Source organism: Bufo bufo, chromosome 5, assembly GCF_905171765.1.
Source record: "Bufo bufo chromosome 5, aBufBuf1.1, whole genome shotgun sequence".
In the NCBI taxonomy this organism is placed as follows: Eukaryota; Metazoa; Chordata; class Amphibia; order Anura; family Bufonidae; genus Bufo; species Bufo bufo.
Genome location: NC_053393.1, coordinates 464,529,101 through 464,541,569, shown reverse-complemented (window position 1 = coordinate 464,541,569; position 12,469 = coordinate 464,529,101). Strand labels below are relative to the sequence as shown.

At 42.1% G+C, this 12,469-nt stretch overlaps 1 protein-coding gene across 1 annotated transcript in view; it reads left to right on the top strand.

Annotated features, from left to right (window-relative positions):
- Positions 1-12,469, top strand: part of RAPGEF5 (Rap guanine nucleotide exchange factor 5) — a 358,807-nt gene that overhangs the window by 196,057 nt on the left and 150,281 nt on the right. The window contains exon 8 of the mRNA XM_040433729.1: positions 11,880-11,953. Within this exon, the coding sequence (XP_040289663.1) occupies positions 11,880-11,953 (74 nt within the window). The remainder of the gene's footprint in view (positions 1-11,879; positions 11,954-12,469) is intronic.

The following is a 12,469-nucleotide window of genomic DNA, read 5'->3' as shown; positions in this document are numbered from 1 at the left end:
TCTAAATGGAGAGCAATCCGTTCAGGATGTCTTCAGTTCAGTCTTTGACTGATCAGGACAAAGATAAAACCGCAGCTTGCTACGGTTTTATCTCCGGCCAAAAAACTGAAGACTTGCCCGGATCCGGCATTTTTTTCCCATAAAATTGTATTAGTGCCGGATTCAAAATACAAATTCAAAATACCGGAATGCCGGATCCGTGAAGACCGAAAAAAAGGTGAAAAAAATAAATGCCGGATCCGTTTTTCCAGGTGACACCGGAAAGACGGATCCGGCATTTCAATGTCTTTTTCTGACTGATCAGGCATTTTTTAGACTGATCAGGATCCTGTTCAGTCTTACAAATGCCATCAGTTGGCATACGTTTTGCCGGATCAGTCAGGCAGTTCCGGCGACTGAACTGCTTGCCAGATCACACTGCCGCAAGTGTGAAAGTAGCCTAATTGCCAAAATCTCAATTTGATTAGAATGGTTGTCACACAAAAACATTCTACAGTTTTCAAACCAACATTGGGATCTCAGTACTTTTTCTAATGGGATATAATTAAACATTTATTGTAGCCACTGAGTTATTCAATAAAATGCATCTTCATAGCGCCACTTGCTGTTTTTCTACTTACTGAGGTGGACGCCCATGCTCAGTTTCATTCCTCAGCTGCAGCAGAAAGGACATGCCCCCCGAGAAAGGACACACACACACACAACACACCCTGAGCTCCTAGCTTGTAATGAACATAGCAGAGCTATTGGAGCAATGAATAGGGAGATCTCTTGATCCATGTGATGTACAGGGCTGGTTCTACCTTTTATTAGAAAGAGATTGTTATATACCATATGATATCTCATGGCAATTTACATTAATCATGGGATAACCCCTTTAAACATCTGTGGGATGTGCTGGTTAAGTCCTATCCATGTAGACACCACCTTACTACTTAAAAGTCTTAAAATATCTTAAAAGTAACTTGTCACCATGAAAATGCAGCATTATCTACAGGCAGCATGTTATAGAGCAGGAGGAGCTGAGCAGATTGATACAGTTGTGGGAAAAGATGCAGAAAAACTTCTGTCTGCTTTTTCTGAGCTTAGTAGCCAAGTGGGCTGTCTTATCAGTGATTGACAGTCTTCCCTGTATAAGTTTGTGTACATACACAGAGAGCTGTCAATCACTCAGAAAGAGCAGAGATTGGGCTCATGCACACGAACATGTGCCGTCCGTAACGTGCATTGGGGACCGCAGTTTGCGGTTCCCCAATGCACGGGCAACATCCGCGCGGTTTCCGCAGACGGATGCAGACCCCTTCAACTTAAATGGGTCCATGATCCATCCGCACCACAAAAAAATAGAACATGTTCTATTGTTTTGCGGTGCGGAGGCACGGAGAGAAATCCCTTGCTTTCGTGGGGTTCTGTGCCTTAATGCCACACCACACTTTCCAGATTGCGGACCCATTTAAGTGAAACGGCTGGGGCCAGTATATTGTGGACCCACTGTTTGCAGGCCACAATACGGAGACGGCCGTGTGCATGAGCCCTTAAATGAATAAATTACAGTTTTTCTGAGACTTTTTTTCCCCTCAAAAATATACGTATATCAATCTGCTCAGCTCCTCTTGCTCTATAACATGCTGCCTGCAGTTTGCTGTGCATTTTTATGGTGACAGCAGGTTGTCTTTGTAGGATCTGCCTCTTGTTCTCAATGTCAGATACCATATAACACCTTCAGAGCTATTGTGGGGTACATGCCACCATAAGTCTGCTTTGACGGCACAAAGGGGACCTACAGCTATAGTATATTTATAAATCAGCATATTTATTCTTCTTTTTCATTTTTCTGTAAGGCAGAGGCTTTTCTATGCAGAACTGGAGCCGAGTTGTAATTGTTCATCACTGTAGATTTAGCCCGGTGTCATGCTGCGACAAAATCAATGTCGTTTTACACCGGCTATTATCTGCCGTGTGCTGTATAGCCGTCACCTGTCCTTAACTTTTCTTAAACAAAGGGGAAGTTGTTTCTTTTTTCCACTGGGTGCAATGATTTACCAGGAACACTGAAATAAAATGACAGCCTGACAAATGACTTCTCTTTTAAACGTCTGGGGCATGGTGATGTGATGTATCGGCATCATTCTGCCATACAATAACATTGTCGATATGGGAAATCACTTTTGTTCTGTTCCTACAATGTGACCAATCTGGATGTCTGCGTGGCTAATCTTTGTTCTGCTTGATTCTTGTGTCAATGAAAGGAAGTGTTTCTGTGTATCTTTCTTCAGCCCAGTTTCCTTTTTTCTCAGTGTACAGAAAATCCCCCAGACATTGCCGCATGAAGCTGCGTGTGTAAAATCCCCACATCGTTCTTTATATAAGCGGAAAATGTAGGTTTGCGACCAAGGCGAGTTTAATAACATTTGCATAGCGAGCTTGTGATGTATGCGGTTCTATATATACATATAGGCCTATAGAATGCTGCGCTAATTGGTTTTTAATCTTTCCAGCATTTCCAAATTAAAAAGTCAGGATGATAACCGGGCTCTGCCGCGAGAAACCTCCAGTTTGGGTGTTTGTATATCATAGGGACATGGTGCTTTTGCATGGAGTTACTGTAATGAAAGAAATCTCCCTTTATCTGTGACGCCGCTGAATATTCATAGCTCTAATTAGTTTCCTTTTTGTAATCTAACTGATTTACTTAGTAAAATATGCCTCTTAGCACTTGTTATCTGGGCTGCCTGCTCCCAGGAGCTTCCAATGTATTCCTGAATTAATGAGTAGTTTTATAGCATATTTGGTGAAAAGCGATATCTGCTGTAGATATCCTGTAAGGGGAAGCACTGGTAGAGAATGATGGATTGTGACTTATCACTGCTCTGAATAGCTGGCGGCCTATCTGCTGCCCTGCATCATCATAACTATAAACTATTCAAGCAGTCTAGTGGATTAACCATGGTGCTACCTGCTTTTTTATGCTTTGCGCTTTAACATTGTTGTTTAGTTTGCATTATTTATACACTATGTATCAGGCAGAGGACGAGTCTCTGGTTATAGCACATTTTATTCGATGCTCTAAACAAATGTAAGTAAAGTGGAAAATCCTGTAGATGGAAGCACGCAGTTTTTAACCTCCTGTAACTTATTCTTACCTAGAACCAGGGTTGGACTGGAAACCTAAAGTGGCCCTATTTTGTATTCTGGTTCAAATTGACAGGAGGCTGAGCCAACATAAGTAAGCAGGACCAGCAATACCATATTGGGGCACATTATACTACCCTAGCACAGCCACAGTCCATCACAAAATACTGCCCCAGCAATACAAAATGCTGTACCTCCCCAGACACTGCCCCTCTGTGGTGGCCTGAGCCAGCTGCGACGTTCTGTCTTCCTACTCCAGTTGCGTCAGGATGGCAATACAGTTGAATTCAGGAGTCCGTAAAGGAGAGTCACATCATTACTTTCCTGGCTGGCGTCCATGAGGAGGCTCAAATGGCCCCCTGGGCATCGGTCCACTGGGAAGTTTCCCTATAGGGTCTTTAGCCAGTCCGCCCCTGCCCAGAGCCACAGCAGAAAGTTTACATGTATTATGATTACTTAATTGCAGTTCTTAAAGGTGTTCTCCAAGAGTCAGACAGACCTTCCAGAGTGGATGACCTGCCATGGAGATCATACTTACCTGGTCCCCGCTGCTGGGTCCAGTGCCTAACGCTCCTGGGCCATCTCTTCATCTCACTGCCACGCTGCGATCAACATCTGTGGGGGAGGGGACACATGATTGGCCGCAGCGGTGACCTGCTCCCCTTGCGTCACAACAACTGGTCACATGACCAGCATTAGACACTGGACCAAGCGGTGGGGACCAGATAAGTATTATCTCAACCATGGGTCAGCCACTCTGGGAGTTCTGTCTGACTGTTGGATAACCCCTTTAATAACTGTTATCATATGAATTCCCTTTTTGTCCTCTAGTGTCCTACAATTCTCTGAGGCACTTCCTAGTTCAAGAGGGACTTGTAGTTCTGTTCTTCTAGAAGTTCCTTGTTTCTGCATTTAAAGAGGACCTTTCATGCGATATATACCTGTACTTGCGGGGTACCCCTCGCTGATGCTGCCACCCTGCTTGATTTTTTAAAATATACCTCCTATGCCCCGCTGTGCTCCGCCAGATTTCTCCCGCTCAGTATGCTAATACTGAGCATCGGAGCAATGAGGAGGAGACTTTCTCAGTGGGCGTCTCCTTCTCCCTGGCTATAGCGCTGTCCAATGGCAGCGCAGAGCGTCACAGCCGGGGAGTTTTTTTCTCCCTGGCTGTGACGCTCAGCGCTGCCATTGGACATAGGAGGCATATTTAAAAAAATCAAGCAGGGTGGCAGCATCAGTACAGGTATACGTATATCTCCCTTAATAAAATCGCATGGAAGGTCCTCTTTAATGCCAAGACTGGCTGAGCTGCTGGGGAACTCTAGTAGAGAAGTTAAAGAGCAGAAACTGAGTGTATGGAAATCTAGATGACAGCTCCTATAAAACAGGTCCAGCCAAAGGAAGGTTTCTTTAAAGGGGTTGTCTCACCAAAAATATTTAAAAATTTTCAAAGGAGCACCTGGATGTATTTAAAAATTTTGTGTAGCCACTGAGTTATTCACTGAAATCTATCTGTATAGCGCCACCTGCTGTTTATTTTTCCTTATTTCTCTGTCTACCTTGGTGAGACGGACACACATGTTCAGTTCCAACCTTTAATTGCCACCAGCCCATCTACTGTTAAAAACTGTGACAATTAGTATAGAGGGAAAGAGCTGTCGCATAAAGGACATGCCCTATGAGATGTGATAACTGAGATGGCTGCAGCAGAAAGGAGACACCCCCTCTGAAAAGGCACACCCCCTAAACTGCCAGCCTAAAATAAATCTAGCAGAGCAGTTAGAGCATGGAATAGGGAGAGTTCATGTGAGGTACAGGGCTGGTTCTAGCTTAAGTAGAAAGAGTTTGACATGTATTAAATGGTGTCAGATTATTATTTTTTACATCATTCATGACATAACCCCTTTAATGTAAAATGTCAACTTTCATTATAAAACCCATGGCTATCTCCACATGGCATTTCATCGCTTACACATTCTCGACTAGAGCTCGGTTTACACACACAGATCTGACCAATCTTAGAGATTATGAAATTGCTCTGATCGTACACAAATTAGTCAGATACAATGCCTTGCAAAAGTATTCACCCCCTTGACTTTTTTCTTGTTTTGTTACATTACAGCCTTAAGTTCAATGTTTTGTTAATCTGAATTTTCTGTGATGGATCAGAACACAATAGTCTAACGCTGGGTTCACACCAGAGCGTTCTGAAAGGAGCGCTCTGTATGCGCGATTGTACGGGCGTTTACAAGCGCGCATACAGAGACAAGTGAACACACATTGTCGCGCGTTCCCGAAAGTCTATGTACGGAAACGCGCGACAAACGCCCAAAAAAACGCTCATGTACTTGTTTGAGCGTCGGGCGTTTTACAGCGCGATCGTACGCGCTGTAAAACGCCCAGGTGAGAACCATTCCCATAGGGAAGCATTGCTTTCTCCTTGTTGAGCGTTTTACAGCGCGTAGGAACGCGCTGTAAAACGCTCAGGTCTGAACTGAGGGTAAGTCAGTGAAGTGAAATGAGAAAACGATATAAATAAAACTATTGTTTAGAAATAGAAAACAGAAAATTGGCATGTCCATATGTATTCACTCCCCTTGTTAGGAAGCCCATAAAAAGCTCTGGTGCAACTAATTACGTTCAGAAGTCACATAATTAGTGACATTATGTCCACCTGTGTGCAATCTAAGTGTCACATGATCTGTCATTACATATACACACCTTTTTTGAAAGGTCCCAGAGGCTTCAACACCTAAGCAAGAGGCATCACTAACCAAACACTGCCATGAAGACCATGGAACTCTCCAAACCAGTAAGGGACAATGTTGTTGAGAAGTATGTCAGGGTCAGGTTATAAAAAAATATCCAAATATCCTCAGGAGCACCATCAAATCTATCATAACCAAATGGAAAGAACATGGCACAACAGCAAACCTCCCAAGAGACGCCCACCAAAACTCACGGACCGGGCAAAGAGGGCATTAATCAGAGAGGCAGCACAGAGACCTAAGGTAACCCTGGAGGAGCTGCAGAGTTCCACAGCAGAGACTGGAGTATCTGTACATAGGATGACAATAAGCCGTACGCTCCATAGAGTTGGGCTTTATGGCAGTGGCCAGAAGAAAGCCATTACTTTCAGCAAAAAACAAAAAGGCACGTTGTGAGTTTGCGAAAAGGCATGTGGGAGACTCCCAAAATGTATGGAGGAAGGTGCTCTGGTCTGATGACACAAAAAATTAACTTTTCGGCCATCAAAGAAAACGCTATTTCTGGCACAAACCCAACACATCACATCACCCAAAGAACACCATTCCCACAGTGAAACATGGTGGTGGCAGCATCATGCTTTGGAGATGTTTTTCAGCAGCCGGGACTGGGAAACTGGTCAGAGTTGAGGGAAAGATGGATGGTGCTAAATACAGGGATATCCTTGAGCAAAACCTGTACCACTCTGTGCGTGATTTAAGTCGGAGGTTCACCTTCCAGAAGGACAATGACTCCAAACACACTGCTCCGTATAGTATTGGAACAAAGTTTTATGAGAATCGACTTTGGATGTTTCATCTGAAGTCGATTCGCTCATCCCTAGTGCTAATCCATAGCATTGTTTCTGGGACTTGCTCCCTCCGCTGTTTGTTTTTTAGGGTTAAATGTGATGACATTCTCTTCAGGTTTATTTCATATTCTCCTAATGCAGCTTTTCCCAAATGATTCTATGTAACGATGACTGACACAACTCACATTGACTTGCTTTATCTGAACGGTAATTGGACTTTTTCATCTTTGTCTTAGCTGATGTGCTAATCAGTTGTCTTCCTCTTAATATAATACAATACATCCACTCCTGTAATCCTGCACCAGTGAGACCATCAGATGATTGCTATTGTGTAAAAATTACAGAGATAGAGATTATCTTTTGTGGGACCAAGTCATATCTGTCTTCAGACATCTGGCAACCAAGTTATCCTGCAATAAAGGAACCTGACATGCATAAAAGGAAAAGATATTATAACAAACTAATTATAGTTAGATGCAGTGAGGTAAAAACGACTGAAATGTCTCTGTGGACCACGCAGGAAGTAGACGCTGGTCCTAAGATTACAGTGGCTTATAATATTCAGTTCCTTTAACCTCTTTTGAGTTTGTGCTATGAATAAAATAACCTGGTCTGCCCATATTTTAACATCTTTTATGGACAGGAAGATAGAAATTCTTTATTAACTCCCTTACCACCTCTAACCCTTACTGCCTGTTACAATATAATGGGCCCTGTCCCAATGTTAGGATCTATAGATCCTTACTAGGGATGAGCGAATCGACTTCGGATGAAACATCCGATGTCGATTCGCATAAAATTTTGTTCTAATTCTGTACTGAGCAGGAGCACAGTACAGTATTAGAATGTATTGGCTCCTATGAGCTGAAGTTATTGCTTCGCGAAGTCTCGTGAGAGCAATAACTTCATAAATTAATTTGTACTGTAAAAAACTATTTCCTGAACTCTGGTTCGATTTCAAGGTACCACTTGGAACTGAACCCGAGTTCGGGAAATGTTTTTTTACACTACAAATTAATTTATGAAATTATTGCGCGAAGTCTCGCGAAGCAATAACTTCGGCTCATCTGAGCCAATACATTCTAATAATGTACAGAGCTCCTGCTCCATACAGTATTAGAACGAAGTTTTATGCAAATCAACTTTGGATGTTTCATCCGAAGTCGATTCGCTCATCCCTAATCCTTACGATTACAATACATTCTATATGTAAATGTTCAATAGAAATACTGAAAGCTAAATGACAAAACACGAAAAAGTTATGTAGGATGTAGTTGCAAACATTATATGATGACGGATGTGTGGCAAACGTTCATATGCTTTTCTTAAAGGGATTGCCTGAGTTTTTGATAGCTTATCCTCAGGATTGGTCATCCGTATCAAATCGGTGGGTATCCGGCTACTGGCACCCCCTCCAATCAGCTGTATGAAGAGGCTGTGGTGCTCTGTGAGCTCTTAGGCCTCTTTCTAGACCAGGTGACATCATATTCATCAGTACATGGTCTACGCTCAATCCCATTAAAGTGAATGGGGCTGAGTTACAATACCAAGCACAGCCACTATAAAGTATAGTGCTGTGCCTGATGAGCAGTAAGGAGGCTGCGGTGCTTACTGGAGCTTCGATGAGCAGCTCGACTTCCTCGAACAGTTGATTGGACAGGGAGCCAGATGTCAGAGCCCCGCCGTTCTCATATTAATGACCTATCCTGGGGGAGATCCTGGAGAATCCCTTTAATTTTTATGCTGCCATATCAAAGCACAAAGTAATGCCAGTAATTTACAGACCTTTGATGCAGATTGAATAACAGAAGCAATATACCGGTACTTAAATGCTCTAGGACGGTATAATGAACACACCCATTGGTTGTTTTTTTTTTAAAACTGTTGAAATGTACTTCCATTGTTTAATGCTGCTTGTTAACAGGGAAGAAAATATATGAAATGTAAATACTGGGTGTAATTTACGTCCATCTGGGTCTACATTTACACAGTAGCGATACATCAAGAAGAGCTGTCTCCAACTGACGTAAAATATATAGAGATACTAGTTTTCTCCCAGGCTGAGAGGCATAAAACCAGTATACAGTTTGTGTTAGCATAAACTTAAGCACCCTGAATTTGGCTGTTCTCCAAAGACCACATGTTTTATGTCTTTTTCATTACAGGGAAATTTTCCCAAGAAAACATGGGCTTAGGAAAACTGATGCTTTTATATTTTGTGTGATCTTGTAAGACGGTGTTGCCTATGCAGCAACTAATAAATATATAATTTTTTCTATCTCAAGCCATGTCATTTACTAATACCATTTGCCAGATACATAAAATATAGCCATGAGGGCTTATTCATATACGTCTGGCCCTTCAATCCTTATTCCCCTTTGACGTAGTTAAAAAAAGGTCAGAGGGAAACTGTTGACGAAACGGATTCCATAATTTCACATGAGGTCACGTTTGTGACTAGTGGCACAGGTTTTACTGCTAGATGTCTCATGCAGTATATCTCTGCCCAGCTATAGATATGAATCTTTGTCATTAGTTGTGTCTAAACCCCTCCAAAAGAACAAAAGACTCAACACAATGGTTATAAGTGAACCAGCATTGAATAGAAATGTGTAGGATACATGGAAAGGTACATCTCACAAGTCTATTCTTTTTAGCGTGTTTATGTGCTAAGTGATGTCATATAAGATTGGCAGTAGTAACAGTACATTAAATTAGGCTTTATAATGAACGGTTCCAGTAAATATGAAATACTGTAGAAGACAAAGTGTAATGATCTTCCTCTTTGGTAGCACAGGCTTCCCTTATCATGTTTATTTATTACAGTTTAGCAAATTTCCGGAAATTGGAAACCTCATGTTATCACTTACTAATAGTGACTGATCTGTAATGCCCCATTTTCCTTCACTCTATCATGATCATGTGATATTTTCCACTGTGTTGCTTCCATATCCCAATGACATGGCAGGGTTCTGCTTATTTATCTGGACCCTGCCCTGTAGATGTTATGTCAGCAGTGATGTCATGTCTTAGGGAGGGTTTTTCCAGCAGTGCTTCAAGCAGGCTTGGATCTGTGACATTCGAGCTGGGAGGGGAAGGAGAGGTAGACACCTGCTGCTTCAGACAATCCCAGTGAGTCTTGCGCCGGGATGTAAACACAGGGTGCGGGTCACTGATTACAGTTACGCTGGAGGAGTCAAAATGCACTTGGAACTTCATCATCTGAATTATGCAGTGCAGTAAGGTAGAATGCTAGTGTTATTAGTGTAACCGGAAAACCCCTATTATGCAATATGGATATACTGTATATACACAGGGGTGCTTCTCAGCTTTGTGCTGCCTGTTGTCTCAAGCCATTCTCATGCACATTGTGTAAGTCTCAGTCCTCGGTCACTAGATGGGTAACAGGAAGAACAGCTTTAAATTATCACTTTTGTTGCACACAACTTTGCATAAATCAGTAGTGTAAGCAAATATTAGAAACTCTACATCCCTGATTTATCATACCTTTACTCCAGAATTCTTGCGTCAAAAATTAGCAAAAATAGGACTTTTGCGACTTTTTGCACTAGTGATTGCGCAAAATTTTGCGACATTTTTGTACTTGTTTGCACAAAATTAGGGTCCATTCACACGTCCGCAACTGTTTTGCGGTCCACAAATTGCAGAATCTACCCTAACCTCCTTCTACTAAACCAAGGACATATCTCATACATCCTCCAGGGTGGCACTGCCGAAGCCAAGGATGTATCTACAGATATAGCAGAGCTAAAAGAAATGGCTAACGTGTTAAGTAAACAATGGCAAGAAAATGTTAACTGACTTTTTCAGTGGTTTTCAATAGCTTTTGTAATGACATTTTTAGAACAGCTGGAGTGCTGGAGCTTGCTGATCCTTGATCTAATACGTTCTTGCTGCTGATGGCTATATGTCAACTAAAGATGCAAACCTTGTTCTAAAGTTGGTCATTGTTGAGATTAGGAGGACCAGTGAGGGGCATGCTGACAGGCTGCAGGGGAAAGAAGGAGAGGTATAGATGTCCCTGTGCAACTGTACATAACCCTGAAGGGTGGAGTAATGTGGACGTCTGTACATGTTATCACCGTTCCCCAATATAATTTAGAGTGCATACTTGCTCCTTGATTGTTGCATATGGAGTTTTTTTTCCCCCTAGAAAAGTAGTAAGAAGATTGCTCATCTAAACACCTCATTTGTACATAATTAGGATATTTATTCACACTATCAGTTGTGACCACAGCATCTGAGGTGGTTTTCCCTGGGGCCTAAATGGCTTCCACATGCTGGGGTCAGGGAAGTCATTTGTGTTAATAGCCTGGGTCTCTGAAGAATTCCGTGCTATTACAGCTGTAGTTCTTATGGAGGAGGGCAGGTGACAGGTTTTGTGTGTAATAATAGGACGGCGGCCATTTTATTTCTCCTAATGATTGCTCCCTAGACAAAATGAGCCATTATAACTAATGAAAGGTATTTGGGAATACATTTATAATAAAGTAAATTTTAGGTATTTTCATTTTCTTAATTCCCGGAGAACCCCTTCAAGATTTCAATAAAGAATCATGAATGAAAACATTGTGTGCTGACAACAAAATTGGGTGGAGAGTGTTGAGTGAGTGGAACTAAAAGCAAAGGATAATGTCACTAGGTGGAGTTTAAGTAATAAGAAATGTGTTAATTATACCACCCTCATAGCAAGGGCCTGTAATTGTAACTTCTCTTTATCTGACTTGCCCCATTAGTAATCCGAGTACATTGACTAATTTGTTTGATGATCATTGGAATAGAGAAATATGTGTGTAGCTGTTAGTCATAGGTATAGAATAGTAACAATGTATTTATTTTTTTTACTGTTTTTTTAGTACGGTTTTCCACTGAGAATAGTAACAATGTATTTGTTTTTTTTACTGTTTTCTTAGTACTGTTTTCCACTGTTCACACTAAGGCACTGGCTGGAAAGGAAATATACATGTATCACTGATACAAGGTTCAAACACAAGTTTAAGGCAAGGCATAGCTCATACCCAATGGTCTTTGATGTAGACATTCGTAAAATACTGATTAACATCCACGCACACACCTCCCATCTATGAAGGGGGTGAAGATATTCATCTTTTCTTAGATAGTAATCCTTTACTAACTGTGATCACAATTCCTTCCTTTTCTTTTACAGTCGGTGATGAAGAGGAGTTTAACTGCCCAGAAGAATCCAGTCCAACAATTTCTGAACATACATCAGACACGGAGGTAATCTAACACCTCACATATCTGACGTTTCTGTTCTTCATGTACGTAAATGACAGAATAATACACATAAGCCCTTTGAGGCTCACACGTATGAATATATTTAGGACTGAAGGTCCTTTTACACAGACCTATATATCAGGCAATTATCGGGAATGGACCAAACATTTCCGATTATTACCAGATCATCAATGGAGATAAGGACTGAATTTACATGCACCTCTGCTGGATGAGCGACCAATTGCTTGTCCCCATAAAAATCCTTCTTCTTGTACTCGTGCAAATGTCGCCGATACCTCATGGCCGTGCAGCGGGTCCCGTGTCCCATCTTCTCTTCTGGGCGGCGGCGTGTCCAATCTTCACTTCCGGGCAGCGGTGGCGCTGCTCCCAGCCGATCAGTGTGTCCCAGCTGATCGGCGTGGGGGTGGGACTTCTGTGCGGCGGTGTTTCAAGTCCCATGCGGTTGCCTAGCACTGGGAGGAAGTTAAAAACACTTCCTCCCAGTACTCTGGTGCATCT